General features: G+C 36.2%; 1 protein-coding gene and 1 non-coding gene across 2 annotated transcripts in view; one reads left to right on the forward strand and one right to left on the reverse strand.

The window, feature by feature from the left end:
- The first annotated feature begins 1,364 nt into the window (after window positions 1-1,364).
- LOC123670686 (centrosomal protein of 290 kDa) overlaps window positions 1,365-18,886 on the forward strand; it is a 41,791-nt gene continuing 24,269 nt past the window's right edge. Inside the window, exons 1-19 of the mRNA XM_045604213.1 lie at window positions 1,365-1,753; window positions 2,360-2,445; window positions 3,348-3,530; window positions 3,587-3,722; window positions 4,403-4,539; window positions 4,607-4,987; window positions 5,549-5,733; window positions 5,790-6,009; window positions 6,382-6,616; window positions 6,689-6,854; window positions 6,911-7,070; window positions 7,133-7,725; window positions 7,774-8,206; window positions 9,638-9,939; window positions 13,211-13,502; window positions 14,926-15,498; window positions 16,806-16,978; window positions 17,033-17,245; window positions 18,288-18,486. Coding sequence (XP_045460169.1) covers window positions 1,444-1,753; window positions 2,360-2,445; window positions 3,348-3,530; window positions 3,587-3,722; window positions 4,403-4,539; window positions 4,607-4,987; window positions 5,549-5,733; window positions 5,790-6,009; window positions 6,382-6,616; window positions 6,689-6,854; window positions 6,911-7,070; window positions 7,133-7,725; window positions 7,774-8,206; window positions 9,638-9,939; window positions 13,211-13,502; window positions 14,926-15,498; window positions 16,806-16,978; window positions 17,033-17,245; window positions 18,288-18,486 — 4,977 coding nt within the window. The 5' untranslated portion in view covers window positions 1,365-1,443. The remainder of the gene's footprint in view (window positions 1,754-2,359; window positions 2,446-3,347; window positions 3,531-3,586; window positions 3,723-4,402; window positions 4,540-4,606; window positions 4,988-5,548; window positions 5,734-5,789; window positions 6,010-6,381; window positions 6,617-6,688; window positions 6,855-6,910; window positions 7,071-7,132; window positions 7,726-7,773; window positions 8,207-9,637; window positions 9,940-13,210; window positions 13,503-14,925; window positions 15,499-16,805; window positions 16,979-17,032; window positions 17,246-18,287; window positions 18,487-18,886) is intronic.
- LOC123671781 lies at window positions 11,406-11,527 on the reverse strand. Its single transcript, XR_006746195.1, has one exon. It is a non-coding gene; the product is annotated as a U4atac minor spliceosomal RNA (small nuclear RNA).

The following is an 18,886-nucleotide window of genomic DNA, read 5'->3' on the forward strand; positions in this document are numbered from 1 at the left end:
TTTAATCAATTTGGAACATTTGAATTTGAATATATAAGTGTGTTATATGTTGATATTTATTTCACGGAAAGAAATGAAGTGGTGTTGTGATCACCATGTCTCGTTTAATTAGGATTTAAAAGGATTGTAAGCTAACCACAATACTTGATTTTCAATGACAATCCCTTGAAGTGGTTTGCTAAATTTAAATAAGGCTCTAATGAAGAGCTGAATGCGGATGTTGAAGCCTATTTCGAAAACAAAGAAAAATATTTCTTCAGAGAGTATATTGAAAAGAGAGGAGCATTGGAGGACGTGTAGGTATCAATCTTGTTGACGAATAAAGTCAAATTTTTAGGACAATGGTATTTTACTGGTTAGAACCGGAACTTATTGAGTTGAGTGTTAATATAACAATTTTTAGGTTCTTTCAATGTTTCAAACTGATCACATCATCGAAGAATAAAATCCAAAAGAAATATTAGGGAAGAAACACCAAATACATTCATTAAAACAAATTTGGTTGGGTTGAGATTTTTAGTTTTTATATAGAATAACTTCGTCCAAAATTTCGCGTTGAAAGTGTTTACGAAACCATTTAATTCAAGTACAGGATATAGAAAAAAATGAGAGAGTCAAGAGACGTTAGCTCCGCTATTCTGCAGATAATTTCTAACTTACAGTTCTTCTTTAATTATTTGGTAAATTAACTTTCATATGGGAGTGCATAACTTCACAACCATCGAATAGATTTTGCTCATTAACGAATACAAACAACAAGAACAGAACCTACCCTGAAAATTCTTCCGTTCGAGAGATATCGTGTACACTGTACAGAATTGATTTTGACCTACAATTCTTCTTTAGTGAGTCAAATACCAACCATTCAAGACAATTCGACTCAAGACTCAAAATTCTAAAATTGTAGACAGTTAAGCAACATTATTCAGCACTTTTCTTTTGGAACAAGTAGGTATGCGAAAGTTACTATTAAAATGTGAACAAAACAATTTGGAATTGAATAGGACTAATAGGTAAATTACTAGGTCTCTTCAAAGGTTTTCATCAAAAAATACCTAAATTGTAACAGTATTTAGAAATACAGGTTGAAAAGAAATATTGACAAATGAAAAGGAGAAGTAATGATTTCTTTGCTAGGTACATATGCTACAATGGTATTGGAAATTACTTCGAAATAAATGTTATAACAAAATTGAAATACACGTTAAGTCTTGGTGAAATCTAGCAAATCAGGGTAAGCTCTGTGAAGTATCTCAACAGGAAATTAGTTCTGCTAGCCACAATGTTTGTATTCCCCAGCACCGGTGATCTCCTAGCAACAATTGTAAACAAACAACTTAAATCCAGAGCAACGAACTGACATTAGTCATAAGTAAGTCCCCTGATGAATCCACATTTTCTAAATTTTAACTGAATAATTTGAAGAAGAAAACATATATCATTATGCCAGTCCATTGGAAATATATACTGTCCATAAACCCTGAAGAACTTAACGATGAAGAAAAAGACGAGTTGTTTAATACAGTAGCATGGTTTGATTCCGACAAAGAAGAACCAGATTTGGTTCAGACCAAGGTATTGTTGAGAATAAGTCAGGAGATCCTTAAATACAAAGGGGAACAGGTTGAAACTTTGTTGCACGAACTTGATGAAATTGCCATAAAACAAGGAGAAGAGGAGGCTAGAAAATTTGAATCAGACGTGGAATTGAGGAGTGCTAGGTCTAGAAAATCCAGCACAGTAGAAATAGAAAGTGAGTTTTCGTTGATATTTTTGAAATATATTTTCGATAAGTGGATTTTATGGATTTTTGATTTGAGGCCTTTTAGGTGCTTCTCGTCTTTCGGTCCTCATGTAGAATATAATATACCATGAAATTTTCTGTGTTCTGAAATATTTTGTTATTTCTCAAATAAGTTACGGATATTAACAGAAACAAAGCAAATATTGACCATTTCCAACTTCCAAGGCTGTTTGGCTTCCAGATAAGAGATCTTCAATAATCCCAAAATTGTCTATATTAACTCATTTCATCAATATTGGATATAAACTTATTTTATCAATTAACAAATTTAAGTGACATCATGATAATTTCTGAGATATTCAAGGAACGAATTTTATGCTTTTAAAAGAAAAAATTTTCACAAAATTTCCATTAAATTTTGAGTCTTTACTATACAATTCATTAACTGCTTATTGATGTAGGTACGTGAATCAGGAAATTTGATTTTCAATCAACACTGGTTATATATTCTGTACATTTTCTGGGTAATTGTTCCCGTCATAGAAAGTTTTTATAGAAGATTAAAAGAAAATATTTTTGAATGTCCAAAATTAGATTTTTCATTTCTTTTTCCAGATTTAGAACAAAAATATAACGAAATGAAGACTAAATATAAAAAGCAACAGAGAATTAATCAAAAAAATTTGGAGGAAATAGAAGTGGTGAGTGCATTAAGCATAGGTGTATTAAAAAATTTGTCAGGTTTGAAAATAACAAAAATATTCAGGAATATCTTATGATATTAATTTTTAAAAACTAAAAGGATATAAAATATCAAATTATGTTTTATGTCATTAGATTTTCAAAACATAAAAGTTCTCTATTCGATAAGATAGTTTTAATGACAGTATTATACTTAATTGTATGAAGACCGTCTTTATAATTATATTTTTAAGGGTCTAATGACAAAAGTCTGTTTTTATCATTAAACAAAAAACATTTCATTGATGATTAATTTTTCCTCTTCCAATAATAAATAGCTTGAAACCTAAAAAAAATAATTTTAAGATACAATTTAAAAATACTTCAACAAATATCCAACAACAGAATTCAAACCCGGAGTCATTCCGTTCCGAAATCAGAATAGGAAGAGCAAACATTTATAACTATGCCGTCAAGGACTTTTCGTAGAAAGTACTGTATTCAGTAAAATTCTAAGAAAAATATGATATCAAATTAATGATGATTAGGTATGTTTCCGAGTTTTTTTTTCAATTTTCTATTTTTTTTACCTTTAAAATTCTAGGATCTCGTTTTAGATCTAGAAGGATCAAAAAGAAAACAATTTCTGTACCAAATTTCAGGCAAATAGCTCCTTATAATTTTCACCTCGAAAATTTTCACTTGAGGGCGAGCTTTTTCTTGTCGAAGAACACTTCAACACTTGATACATAAATGAGAATTATATATAAAAGTATCAACAATTCAACAAAACAATTAGAATCATTTACTATTATCATCATTATTATTAAATTAATTTATTTGTTAATAAGAGAAATTTCATGAACGTCTATTCATCTCCTTGCAAGGCAATTTTTCTTCTAGACGTTTATACGATTTTCAGCTAACAAAGAACATGAAATCTCTCGAACTCGAAAAACGCCAATTGGAACACGATCTGGCCAGTAAGATGGACGGCAGCGAATCTTCGGAAATGTCCGATACTGTCAAGGATCAGCACAAAGAACTGATAGAAACGGTCCATAATAAAAACAAGCAGTTATCCGATCTACTGCACGATATAGAGGTAAGTGTCCCATATTTGCATTGGATGAAATTCAAATCCATCCGGATTATTTTTAGGAGGTGGAGAAAGAGAACATCCTGTTGAGAGAAAAGTTGGCACACGTAAGGGACGAACTTGCTGTTGCTACATCTGAAATTCAAAGCCAAACGGACAAGCTGTCTGCCTTTGACATTCAGTTGAGAGACTCAAATGGTGAGGAATCGAACATTCAAAAATATATTATTCTCACTCCGAAGAGATTTGCATGTTTCAACTCGACAAACACAATCAAACGACAAAAAAAAATTCAAAAATCTCTATAAAATACAAGTTATTCTAATTTCCATTATTTTGTTATGTTAAAAACAATTATTATGCTACCCAGTAGCTTCTTCAGATTTCTTACATTTTGAATTAAATGTGAGCTCAGCCGATTTTGTATATAAGCGCTTTCAGCCTGAAACAGACCTGTAAGAACGCCAACAATTATAATGATTATTATTTTCTGTAAAGCAATAATACTGTATGGTACTTTAAATTTGAATTAAACGTAGATAAAGAGTCTTCACTGGGCGTTGAAAGTCCAGATATTAGTAATGATAGGTCATGAATTTGGGCCATTTCCCAATTCCAACGGTTATTAGGAGTTGATAGAGAGTATTCACTGGGAGTTGAAAATTTCAGATAATAGGAATGAAAGCTCATCAATTTTTGACCATTTCGATAGGTTATCAGTGAAAACGGAAACACACAAAACCCATCGTATTCTATAATATTGCTTTTTTCTTTATTCGAAACTCAAATTGTTTGTCGGCTCGACAAACTTGCTCTACTTTACCTGAACTCAGCTGAAACTTGAAATTCTCCCTCATTTCATTCTTGTTCAATCACAGAATCCATCAAGAAACTAACAATCGACAACGAACTGCTCCAAGAAGATATACAAGAACTGAGCGACCAAAAGACTAAACAGGAGGAACGTATGGCAGAGTTTACTGAAGAAATAAACAAACGTATAGAGGATTGGCAGGTGAATTATTTCGATTCATTCATTCGATTCCCTAAAATTCAAATCATGTTTCTCACGAATCGTGCAGAAAGTGCTGGAGGAAAAAGACGACGAAATCAGAGATCTGAAATCCAGGACCACAGAAATCGGTAGAAGCTCTTCTTCTTCGTCTATGCTGAAACAGGATCAACCACACCTAGCTGCCTTACAGAAACTGCTATCTGAACGTGACTCACAACTGATGGAGGTTCAGAGCAAGCTGGAAGTTGCTGTGCATGAGATGGAGGCTTCCACAGACGTGATAGAGGAATTGAAGAGAGAGAAGGAAGAGAAGAATAAGACCATAGCGGAATTGAACGCCATGAGGAAGGAGCTGAAGAAGCAGCTGAAGGTCACTCACGAGAGAGCGCAGAAACTGCAGGAAGAGGTCGACTATGCAGAGAAGATCACCGAAGAGAAGAGCTTGGAGGTAAGATGGATGGATTTACGGTTACTTGCAGGGAGTGTATTGGCGAGAAAATTCGAAAGATTTGTTACAATGGGCGCGTTCAGCAAAAAGATCGGTAGCGTAAGTTGCTCCACTACTGATAAGTATCAGTTTGGTAACGTTAGTATTCTCTGCTGAACGGGTTGCTCCTTTTCTTGACTGCAATAGGTTCTGTGGTTCCTTCTTGAAGGTTACATTATGATAAGAGACAATTTTCTGTGATAATATCGATTTTTATTTCCAAGTTTGCTTACGATATTATTACTATTTTTTTCTTCAATATATGGGAAATTTATCCAGAATAATTGAGAATGTTAATATCGTTTCCATTATTCCTATATTTGAAATTTAAATTTCGTCCCTAAATCACTGTGACAACTGTCACTAATGTCAGCTACTCAACATATTACCAAAAAGTAGCATAAAATAAATTCGATACCAAAGATGGTGACCGCTACGTAGCTTACGCTCCGTAGCGGATAGAATGCGTTCAGCAGAAAATTCATAGAATATTGACAAATGTTTTCTTATGTTCTTCTTTAGCTTCAGAATATAATCAGCCACCTTGAGAACTCAGACCGTTTGGACGATGCCCAGGCGCTGAAGGAACTGAGGGACTTGAGAGCCCAGAACAGAATGAACGAAAAACAAATTATGAGTTTGGTCAAGAACGTGAACAAGTTGCAGGACACCTGTGATCAGATGATGCGAGAAAACTCATTTTTGAGGTGAGTTCGACCAATCGAAATACTCGGGAAATGAACGTTTCTTCATTCTTTTAAAGAGAAAAGATGGGCATACCAGAGGAAGATTCGTTGACGCTGCCGAACTATCAGAGCAAGCACAAGCAGTACAAGAAGGAGCTGTTGCGGTTGAAGAAGAAAGTTTTGCATTTCGAAGAGGAGAACATAAATCTTCGGACAGAGGTTAAGAATTTGAACCGTATCAATTATATGCTCAGAGAAGATATTTCTGAAGGGGATAGGAGAGGAGAACAGAAACAGGTTAGATCTTTGCTATTTGCGATGTGTCGCAGCTTATTTCTTCAATTTTAACTTGTTTAGCGTGTTATATTTTGTGTTATTTTATTCTGTTCAACTTTATTTTTGTTAATATGCTATTGATTTCGTTTTTATCTTGATTTGAGCTTGTTGGCTTATTGTTCATTAAAACTAAAAAGAAACTATCAGATGAGCGACTGAAGCTTGATTCATATCTACAAATGAAAGTTTAGCAATGGCTGTTGTTTAATAGTTGACCTTCTCTACCGTGCCTTCCCAAAAAAACTTCCTCTATCTCTTTTATATCATTTTTTATATCATTTTGTCCGTTCTCACATCATATTCATCCGATAAGATCAAATATACTCTTTCAAGGATTCGAAAACCGATGTGAGAACACGAGAAACTGAAACCGGCGTTTCCTTGGATGAACCTGATGAGGTTGCCGGCGCAGACCTTTCCTTGAGCCTCGGAGAGATCATCGCCGAACAGGATAAAAACTCGAAAGATGATGGAATGGTGGAAGAACAGATTAAAGCTTTATGCGAAGAGAATGAGGCTCTTCGGAAAGGGATGCACGAAATTTTGAACTCTCTGAATTCGAAAAAAGGTATGGTTTCTAGTCCAATATTTGTTTGGAATCTATAAACCAGGGTTGGTCAATTGAGATTTTCGTTCACAGAAAGTTCCCTGAAGGAGATCAAATCGGAGACCTTCGAAAAGCTTTTGAGAGCTCTGGATGTAAAACATATTTCTGGATGGTATCATCCTGCAATGAGATTACAGGCAGAGGTTCATAATGTAGAAGGAATCAATCAAGAACTACGTGAGCAGCTCCGAATATGCAGGTGAGATAGTTGATAATATAATGTTCTGTCAGACATTTTTTCCTATCAATTTGTAGATTGGAACTGGAAGAGGTGAGAAATGAAAAGCAAGAGAGCCTAATCCTCCTAAGTAAAAGGTCTTCCGTATCCAGCCCTAGACATTTGGCCCAATCGAGCACCTTAAAAGATATGAGGACTTTGGAAAGCTTGAACGAAAATGTAGATCAACTTCTTGAGGTATAACATTTTAACAAACGAAATCATATTAGAGGTATTCTATAAGTTTCAACCTTCCACAGAGATCTTCATTAGACGCGAAGGTCTGCGAAGAAATAGCCACCAAGATGAACGATTTCAACGAGGATTTCGCCGCCCTAGAGAAACAGCTAGAAAACCTTTACGAGCAGTCTATGCAGGAGAAAAAGACATACGAAGACACGATAGCCAAATTGGAAAAGAAAAACTCTCAACTAGAGCGTCAGATACAAACGCTGGACGAACAGTTGAAGATCTTCATGGAGGATATTGATGTAGAAGATACCACCAAGAAGATAGCGGAACTGACTGGTAAGAACGTGGAGGCCGAACTTAAGAGAGACTACTTGGAGGAGGAATGCAATAAGTTGCAGGAAAAGGTTGAGGGATTGAAGAAGGATCTCTTGGAAGCCGAATTCAAGTGCTCGAAGACGTTGTTGGAGGTCACAAGGAACGATAAGACTCTGAGGAATAAGATCAGGTCGATGGAGAGTAGAATTGAAACGACTATCAGCTTGGAGGACCATCAGAAGTTGAAGAAGAACCTGGAGAATTTGACAGTAAAGTATAGAGAGTTGACTGAAGATTATAAGAAGTTGGGTGAGAACCACCAGATGGAGATGGATTTGATCCAAAGGTAATTACTCGATCTTGTGTGTGAATGAATTTAAGGAATCGTCTTCAGATCCAAGCAGATGACAGAGGAGGAGAAGCAGGAACTGAAGGACAGATTGAGCGAGTGCTTGAGCAAGTTGAAAGCGAGCGTTTCGGAGGAAGCCGTCGACGAGAAGTTGCAGAACCTATCGAAGCAACTGTCGGAGTGTGAAGTGAACATGATAGGAGAGAAGCAGAGGGCTAACCACATCAACAACTTGTACGAGCTGGTTAAGGAACAGCTCAACAAATCGGAGGAGAGGTTCAAGGAGTACGAGAACCACACCAAGGACATCATGCACAAGAATCTGGCGCTCCAGGGACAACTGAAGGAGGTGGAGGACAAGATGTGCGAATGCGTGCAGGTAGAGTTGTATAACGCGTCGAAGGAGGATTATCAGAAGGTGTTGGAGAGGGAGAATGAACTTTTGGAATTGATTGCTAAACTCCAGGAAGAGAGGAATGTGAGTAGAAGCGTACCCATTAGCGATGTTATCCAATCCAATTTCATAATGCATGAAGTAATTAAGATTTTTCACTAGATATCAATATTAGGCCAATTGAAAAGTCTCCGATCTGATGCGCAGGTGGCGATGTTAGTATTCAATCCATATGATTTTTAGTTACTACCAATCTTCAAACGATACGTGTCAAAATTTGACAGCTGTCCGACCATTAGTTTGTGAGATATTACGTTGTGAGTGTGGCTACTTTTGTTATTTTCGTATGCTGATACAATATTGCTTTTTGAAGGGAAAAAATACATTTGAAACAAAATCTTGACTTGATGAAGAATTTCCGGGGTCTGCACCACGAATATCAACCATCATTGATTGGTATGCTTAGTTAAAACGTGGTGAAATGAGCACCGAAGACGCTCAAAGAGGCGAAAAAATCAAAACAGTTCACAAAATAATTTCGAAAGACTGTAAAGTGAAGTTGATCAAGATAGCAGACATTGTGTGTGAAGATACCATCTGAACGTGTACATCATATAATTCACGATTATTTGTACATGAGAAAGCTGGGTGCCGCGCGAGCTCAAAATTGATCAAAAGCAACAATGTGTTAATGATTCTGAGCAGTGTTTGAAGCTGTTTAAGTGCAATAAGCCTGAATTTTTGCGGCGATATGTGACAATAGATGAAACATGGCTCCATCATTTCACTCCAGAGTCCAATTGACAGTCAGCTGAGTGATCTATACACGATGAACCGAATCCAAAGCGAGAAAAAAACACAAAAGTCATGTGGCAAGGTTATGGCATCAGTATTCTGGGATGCGCAAGGTATAATATTCATTGATTACCTCCAAAAGGGCCAGACCATCAACAGCGATTATTATATAGCGTTATTCGATCGTTTAAAGGATGAAATCATTAAAAAACGGCCCCATTCGAAGAAAAAGAGGTGCTGTTTCATCAAGACAATGCGCCGTGTCACAAATTAATGAAAACATTGGCAAAATTGCATGAATTGGGCTTCAAATTGCTTCTGCGTTCACTGTATTCGCGAGATGTAGCCCCCAGCGATTTTTTCCTGTTCTCAGACCTCAAAAGAATGCTCGCTAGAAAGAAATTTAGCGCCAATGAAGAAGTAATCGTCGAAACTGAGGCCTGTTTTAAAGCTAAAGACAAATCGTACTACAAAAATGGTATCGAAAAGTTTGAAGATCGCTATAATCGCTGTATGTTGAATAACAAAATCGAATTCTGCCAAAAAAATATGTTTTACCATGGTAGATCGGAGACTTTTCAATTGGCCTGTTATGAGAAGCATTACAACGAACCAGATGACCTCTTTCCTTTGGAGGAGAAAGCTTCCTGCATGCAACAAATTTTCTATCAAATTTTTACGATAAAGCTTGAGTAAGCAGTAAACCCCACCTTTTTATAGGCGTCCGAGATGAACCAAAAGTCTGTTGCCATCTGGACCTCCAGCAAAGAAGAAGAACTCCTCTCCCTCAAGCACCAGGTGGTGGATCTTTTATCGGTTTCCGACGATAAAGCTGTTATAGCCAGAATGGGTTCAGACCTGATGCAAACCAGAATGAGAGAGGAAGAGTTGAAAAAGAAATGCGAAGTTCTTTCGGTACAGTTGGAGCAATGTCATGACGAGTGGTTGGATTCATTGAGGGTGATGGACGAGGAGAAGGAGAAGTTCGATATGAAGGAGAAGTATCTGCAGAAGAAGAATAGGTGGGTAATAAGATAGAGTTTTGTGAGAAGAAACAAATTAATCTGCGGTAAGTTCATAAATTCTCTATCATATCAAATTGATGATGGTTTTGAGCCGGGAATCGACTTGTTGATGACGAATCCTTCCTCAAATTCAATTCTGTCCGTCTGGCCGTAAATAGGATAACTCCCGAACGGAAAGACCTAGAACCTTGAAATTTGTTAAAGATGTGGTCAGTTTGAAATTTAGCACGGAGTTGGTATTAAATTTGTTGTCATATGAATACCCAAAATCTCAACACTGTGGGTTTTGTATCGGAAATAATAGGTTATATTTTTCCATAGCCTTCTCGAATTTTCTATGGACTCAGGATCCATTGGAGCTACATTCCCGAAAGGTTTGAAAATACACAGGGTGCACCCCAAAAGTAAAAATAACTGAATATATTTCAATTTTCTGATTCCATCGAATAAATGAACCCAGGCTTGTTCGAAATTTGAAGCAAACCTTTTTTTTTAGATATTTCGATTTTTCAAGAATTGGATTGTGTTCGAAAAAAACCCAATAACTTCGAAATGAAATATTGATTTGAATGAGATTTTGAAAGTGAATACTGAAGAATGGAGGTTACTGAGTTACTGGGTGTTCAAAGTTTCAATATAGGGCTCATTACAAATGGAAAATAAATCGAAAAATGATTAAATTAGGCAGAATAGGCCTCAATCATTTTTCGGAGGTATTAAAATTTGCTATCTAATTAAGAAAATGAAATAAAATTGCAATTTGAAATAATAATAATAATCTTTGAATAAGTGATCAATGAATTGTCCCCTTTTTGAACACCCAGTGGAGTTCCCAATGAGTACTTAAACTCTGTTCTTTAAGTATTCACTTTCAAAATGTCATTTAAATATTAATATACTAATTTCAGTAATTTCGACGTTATTGAGTTCTTCCAAACATCCTCCAATATTTCAATAATGCACTGAAAATTTAAAGGATTTGAGAATTTCCCAAAGAAAGTATTTACAATTATAGTTCTGTTTCTCTCAAGAAAATTTGTAGATATTCAATTGATTTCATCCCTACAACTGAAAATGGCGGATACGCTTGTAACATAGATTTCATATCTAAAATATTTCATGGAATTTTTAGCAGATATACGGAAAAAAATTGTATGAGGTGTGAAATACAAATAACAGTAAATTTCAGATTTTATTGTTGCTTTCAGATGATTTGTGAATGATGATTACAAAATTTGTAATTAACAGATTTTATAGAGCAAAAAAACTTATTTTTGTTGTCTTCGATGTTCAAATATTTGATTATAATTACCTTCATTTGTAAGTAACTGCATCAGAGAATTTTTGATGTACAAATTAGTCGAAGCTAAAAGACTGTATGCACCTGTCTATATCCGGTTGGTTATAGACATCAATGTTATGTAATACGCTTCATTCAATAAGCCTCTTGTTAAGTAAAGAGGCTCTTCAAAAATTGCATTCGTTAAATTAATAATTAACGGATGCGAGATTAATTTGGGTTTTCAGCAGAAAAAGTCTCACTATACGGTCATTGACATTCTCAACTCTCCCAGACAAGGATTAACAGGTATACAAAATTTTATACCTTTAAAGTATCCGACAATAACGTTTTGAGTATTTGGATAAACGGGGTGACACCTAGTGGTGAAACTGTGAAATAAGCAAATTTATAAAAATGTAAAGAAATGAAATTTTACAAGATTTGCTGAAACATAAGAATACAAAAATAAAATTATAATATTCAATATATTTTTGCCAGATTTCGTGAATGGCTAATTTTAATTCATCTGAGGCTTCTCATCATAAAGACCGTGATTGTTTATCATTTGCAATGAATATAATATAATTTACAATTGTTAGTAGGGAAGTGACAATATAGTTATTGCTATGGCTTGAAGGACGGAAAACAACTTTATTTTTGCTGTACAACAGTTTTATATAAATTTCTCTGAATTATGTTAGATTAGAATTATTTTCCGAATTTTATGTGAACGAAAGGTTGGAATCAGCTTGATCCCTACTTTCCGTATTGATTGAAGATAGATGTGTAAGATAATTGGCAAGATTTTAAATTTCATATTCAGATATTAGGACTAGTTGGAGTAACGCATAGACCTATAATAATGTTATTATAGGTCTAAGGAGTAACGTAACGGATAGGGTGACATCTATTAGCGTCTATTTGAAGCTGCGAAATATTATTGATTAAAATTTTTCAACTCATTACAGCGCCATCTTACAAACTCGTCCTCTTTTATCTAGTTGAAACTGCCACCATCCGATACGCGTCGCCACTGAGAACAAAACTTGAGTTCCAAACTGATGATCAATTTCGGTATTTTTGTAATTGGAGGATCCAAAAAGTCCTTATTTCAATACTTCTACATCGCTGGGAATACTTCGAGCAAGGAACAACTAATAGAATGATTTTTTGGTTCATGTTAGGAATTAATATTGAATAATATGGATTGACTCGGTTACTTGTTAGTGTTATAAAGAATGGAAAGGAAATCTTATATATCTGATTCAAAGTTTGGTGTCCCACAAGGCAGCATTCTGGGACCTATCCTTTTTTTAATTTTCATAAATGATTTGTACTCTTCAATTTCAGAATTTGTTACTGGTTTTGCGGATGATTTGAACATTATTATGCGGGCTAGTGACCTACAACATCTAGAAATTGTTGCACATGATCGTTTCAGTAAAACTGAATAATGGTTCGCCAATAATAAACTCATTTTGAATAGGAATAATACAGTTTTATTCAGTACATGTAGAACGGCAATGAAAAAGACTTCGTTAAGTTAGGTGAAAAGACATAAAACTAGAAGATTCCACCAAATTTTTGGTAATCTACATAGACAAAGTTTTGAAAGAACTCAGGTTTAATTTGCCATAGTTTGTAAATGTAAATAGTTTTCTGTTACTATTTCACTCTATGTTATACATATTTTGAAATAAAGATATCTATCTACCTGATGGAAATTAATTTCAATTAAAATTAAATGACAGTTATTCTATTTCCACCTTCGATATGAAATCTGAAGGAGTTTTTGAATAAAAAACAATTTTTATTTGAATAAAAAAAGAAAATTGGAAACAATAGAATCACTATAATTTAATTTTGATTGAATTTTAAAATAATGTTCGTATGAAAAATAGTACTAGTTAGAAATGTTTTTAATTTTTTTTTTGTGAACAACTTTGTGAACTCGCTCTACAGAATGAAAAATCTTGTTATTTTCAGGATAATTCGGGACCTATTGGAGAACCAGAAACTTCAATATTACGGCTGTATTCCACTGACGTCCGAACAGAGATTCATCGAAAATATCAGACTGACCTTGGAGAACAATCATGCATCCTTCCTTAGTTTGTACAAGGCTCAGAACGTGGAAAACGATAGTTTGGCCCTGAAAGAACAAGCGGAGGTCGAACTGAGACACTATATGGATGCTAAGGAGATCATGGGACAAAACGAGGAGGAAGTGCAGAAGCTGTTGAATTGGCTTCAGGAGAAGAAGCACGTCGAGCTTGAGGTAAGCTTTGATAGTTTAGAGAACAATGGCAAACCAATGGTTGTGTATATAGATTACATAGTAGGACAACTGCAAGGTCTATAATATACAGTATGGTGCAAATGTATGGAATAAAAATTCATTTTCTCCCAAAAAAACAAATTTTGTGAAAAACGCTGAAACATGTCAATTTATATTTCTGGTTATTCAATTTTTGACATTCATGCGAGAGAGATGACATCATTGATATGGTATTGATGACATCATCGACTGTTTTTTTAATGGGAAAGTATGTCATATGACACCTCAATTTGAAGGTCCTTCAATTACCTACTCATTAGTACAAATCATTGTAAGATCCATTCATACAGTGTATATAGAAACATGTTTATTTGTTGTGTCTCATAGTTTCTTATTGTAGAAAATACTTTTATTCATTATTATTATTATTAAAATTGAAATGAATACTTGAACGTAGGATTTTCAAAGACCATAAGATTAAAAATAAAAAATTGTTCACATACACAACATCAACACAATTTTTTGTACATGCAGCGGTCCGAATAACAAACAGTCAAGATTCAAATTGTGTGTAAATCAATACAATTTGAAAATGAGATTGACAGAACAAGAACGAATCGAAGTTTTAGGTTATTATTGGATATGGGGATAAAACGAGAACCGAAAAAAAAGTTTGCAATTTTTTCATCGCGAAGTAACCAAACCGAGAACAACTCATTTATCAATCAACTGTTAGTAAAATTGAGAAGAAATTTAGAGAAACGGGTAGTGTCAAAGACCGTCCTAAAATTGGTAGAAAGCCAATTTCTGAAGACAAAAAATGGATGTTATACTTGCGTTTGAAGAAAATCCTCATACTAGTTCAAGGAATGTCGCACTGGATAATGATTTAGACATCATTCCACAGTCCTTAGAACCTTACATAAAGCGAAGCTGCAACCTTACAAGGTACATCTGGTGCAAGAGCTGATGGAAGACGACTTTGACAGGAGGATAGAATTCTGTGAGATGAATGTAAACAACAGAAATGCAGATATTTTAGGCGATGTACTTTTTTCTGATGAAGCCACTTTTCTCTTGAACGGTCACTAACTAACTAAATCGTCAAACTTATCGATACTGGTCAAGAGAGAATCCGCATTGGATGGAGGAGTGCCAAACTCAGTATCCAGAAAATGAAAATATTTGGGCTGGAATTATGAACAACCAAATAACAGGACCTTACTTTTTTCAGGAACCCTGAATGAACACAGATAATTACAATTTCTTCAGGAATTCCTGTTACCAGGGCTTGATAAACTAATTCCAGGTAGAGATGATATAGGGGGATGACGCAATTGGGGGAAATATCTACGAGCGCTGAAAAGCTTCTTACTTCACGCCAGTGCTGTACTTTCCTAACACCACTCAATTGGCTTTACAGTTGATCCGATACAGACGCCAAGCCGACTTCAAAGAGCTCCAACTCCAACAGTGCAACGCTCGAATAGAGATCCAGAACGAGCAGATCGCCAAACTCGAGGAAGACCTATTCCTGTCTTTCAAAGATCCAGACTCCGTCGGCATTGTCTCTTCCTTCATCCAGCCCAAGCTCCATCCGGAACCCGTACCGGAGATTTCCGAGAAGCACGTGAAGCTCACCAGGTCCCAAGACGTCCAGACCGAGATGGTGGAGGTCGACGGGACGGACAACGATGCCAAACGCCTGGAGAATCTCAAGACCGAGCTGCTGAACATGAAGAACGAGCTGTTGGCGAAGGAGGAGGCCATACAGCAGCTGAAGACGAAGCTCAACGAGTGCGAGATGACCGTCAGCCTCTTCAGGTCGCAGATAGGAGACAAGCAGGCGCAGATCAACTTTTACGAGAAGCACATCTTGGAATTGCAGGCGTCGATGAAGGAGGAGAACGGGCTGCAGAAGGGTCAGACTGACAGCGGTGGTGGGGGTGACGGAGCGTCCAATGAGGCGCCGAACGAAGAGGTTATGTCTCTCAAGGTGAGTAGGTCTCGGAGTAGGCTTATAACTATTAGGTGTACAACTTGGCTTCCGCCGTTTTGCAATAAATGGCTGTAGCGGTAAGTGGTAGTCGAAATAAATAGATCGTAGATGTCATGCAATAAACTTAAGTATTCGTTAACATAACGCCATATGAATATTAGTCGATTTGTGTTGGCATCATAAAGTTATTCTCTATTGAACATGTCAGCTTACGAGCCAAATTCTCGTAATTTGCGGGAGGCTTCGATTTTTTGCTTTAATATGGAGAAATCTGCTGCTGAGGCTCATCGAACGCTCTGAAATACCTATTGTGAGGCCGCTATCAGTAAAAGAAGGTGCCGAGAGTGATTTCAACGCTTCAAGAACGGTGATTTTTACGTCGAAGACCAGCATGGCTATGGAAGAGAGAAGGTTTTCGATGCTGAATTTGAAGCATTACTTGGTGTAAAACGCACCAAGAATGGGCAGGATCATTGGAAGTGACCCAACAATCTAATTCGAAACGCTCGAAGTCATGGGAATGATTCAAAACCAAGGAAATTGGGTGCCGTGCGAGTTGAAGCCGAGATATGTTGAACGGCGTTTGTTTGCTTGTGAACAGCTGCTTGCAAGACAAAGACGGAAGGGATTTGCATTGTGACTGGAGAAGAAAACTGGGTTCATTACGATAATCCCAAGCATAGAAAATCATGGGGATATCTCGGCCATGCTTCCACGTCGATGGCCGAACCGAATATTCACGGCTCTGAGGTCATGCTCAATGGAACTAGCTTGGCGTAGTATCATGAGCTGTTGAAACCGGCTGAAACAACCACAGGCGATCGTTATCGAACGCAATTAATGCGTTTGAGCCTAGCATTCAAAGGCAAACGACCGCAATACAACGAGAGATATGACAAAGTGTTTTTACAGCATGACAATGCTCAATCCCATGTTGAGAGAGTGGCCAAGACATACTTGGAAACGTTGGAATGGGAAGTCTTACCCCACCCGCTGTATTCTTCAGACGTTGCTAGACTATCACTTGTTTCGATCAATGGCACACGGCTTGGCTGACCAGCACTTTCGGTCTTATGAAGAAGTAAAAAAATGGAAGATGACCAGTTTTTTCAATGCGGGATTCGTACGCTGTTTGTTTGAATCAAAAATGTATAACCAGTTTTTTTACAATAAAGTCTCGAATTTCGGAAGAAAACTGCGAAAGCAAAGTTGTACGCCTATGGATACTAAGTTACATGGAATAATTCCTAATTATTCGAAATTCAAATCCCTTGTAAATACCTACATTAATACATATTCTTCAGGCATCTATCAAAGCCCTCCAAGAGGCGATAGCGCTTAAAGACGAGTCTATACTTCACTATCAATCCCTCATCAAGGAAGACAGGGATAATCACAGTTTGGCTGCAGCCAGAATGCAAGAAGAACTTAAGACGTTGAAAAATACAGTGGCGGAAGAGAAGCAGAAACGTTTAGAGTGAGTGCCTGGAATTAAGCCTACTTCTTGAATAGAACAATTCGCATTTCGTAGGTTCGAAGAGCAGAAAGAAGAAGAAGCGTCCAGAAGTAAAGCAGCCGTGGATCAGTACATCAAACAGGTGCACGCGATGGAACAGCACGCTGATGAGCTGCATACTCAGGTGTCCACGTTGGAGTCCCAGCTGGTCACCAGTAGGCAAGAAGCAGTGAGATGGCGCTCTTTGGCCAACGACAGGTTGAAGGGTATTGAAGATTTGAGACAAAAGTAAGTATATTTTTCAGGATAAAATGTCCAATGTATTGTGTCGTAGTTTTATATAAGAGTTTGTAGTAATATAGCCTTAGCTAGAGTAAATCAACCGCTGCGACCTAGTAGACGATAATTTTCCATCAAAAACTAAAAGAAATTGAGTAAGCAGAGTTGATAAAAAGAGTTTTCCAATAGGGATTATAAAGAGATTTCCAATGAGAGGTTGCATTTTGATATTGAAAAAAACAAGTATATTTCACGAGAAGTCAATGGATGGTTATTTCTTTGTGAAGAGGAATATATGCCATTAATGATGGAAAATGATATCAGTCGAATGGCCGGCTATAGTTGCAGCACCATATCCTTTTCATGAAATTTTCTATGACCAATTCGCACATCTGCTGTTGAATGTCCTAGATAACCTCACGAATTACATCTTTATGTTCTTGAATCGATTGTGGAGCATTGGAGTAAACCTTATCTTTTACGTGGCCTTAAAGAAAAAAGTCCAGAGTTGTTAAATCACCAGCTCAAATTTTTCCATCTGTTTTACTATTGTCGGCCGAGAAGGTGCTTCACGATATCCAAAAGTGCTTTAGTTCTGCAAACTGTGACTACAAAATTTTCCCCATTATTATAATGAATTTAAACAATTTCATTGCGTTGATGAAGTGTGTATCGTTTCAGTTTTAGTAATGGCGTCGTTTTTACTTGTCAAATGTCAAAAAATGACAGCTTCAAACGTGATGACTATTTAAAATGATACCTTTTCTATTGGAAAACCCTGTAAATTAGGAGACTGACCTGACATCTGCACAACGGTTAAAAACGCTCTTTTTCTTATCACCATTTCTGTTTCTGAATTGTTATAAATACTCTGTAACATTTGTAGAACCTTCAGTATCTGAAGATGTGCTTGTGTATATTCTTCACATAGAGATGATGAAATGACAATGGAAGTAGAAATAAGTTAGACCTAATAATGAAAAGTCTTCAATGGATTTCTATCAGGTGACGGCGTTTTCTTATGATTTTGCTGAATGATCTTTGGTTTCAGTTTGGAGGAACAACACAATGAGGAACTGGAAATATACAAAAAAGATTCTGACAAGTGGCGACACGAAGTGCTCAGCCTCAAAGATCTCATCAACAAGCACAAGAATGAGATACTCCAAGTCCAACCAGACCTTCAAAATTTACTTAAATCCAAAGATGAGAAGATCAATGAACTCACATCATTAGTACGGCAATTGAGGGTAGGTTACCTGGATTTTAACTTCTATATTCAGGAACAAGGCTGTATCATTTCTCCAATTTGTTTTAATCTAATTTGAATGATAATTTTATAGAGAGGATAAAGGAAATTTTGTTTTGGTTGAAGAGGAAGTCCTTCAATATAAATTATGTCAGCTTATTCTGTAAACGTTTACACAAACCAGTCACTACACCGATACGGGGAGACAGAGTTTTTGCTGAGGTTTTTATCTGTTCTCTTGTATCATACGTTGAAATGTATGATGCCCCGTTACATTTCCTCTGCTAATACTGAGATTCATCGATACATATGCTTGATTGTTTGAAATTAATATTTTGTATTGCTCTTTCTCAAAAGAATATATATATATAGAAATATGAGTCTACATCTTCAAATTATCG

Source organism: Harmonia axyridis, chromosome 1, assembly GCF_914767665.1.
Source record: "Harmonia axyridis chromosome 1, icHarAxyr1.1, whole genome shotgun sequence".
Classification (NCBI taxonomy): domain Eukaryota; kingdom Metazoa; phylum Arthropoda; class Insecta; order Coleoptera; family Coccinellidae; genus Harmonia; species Harmonia axyridis.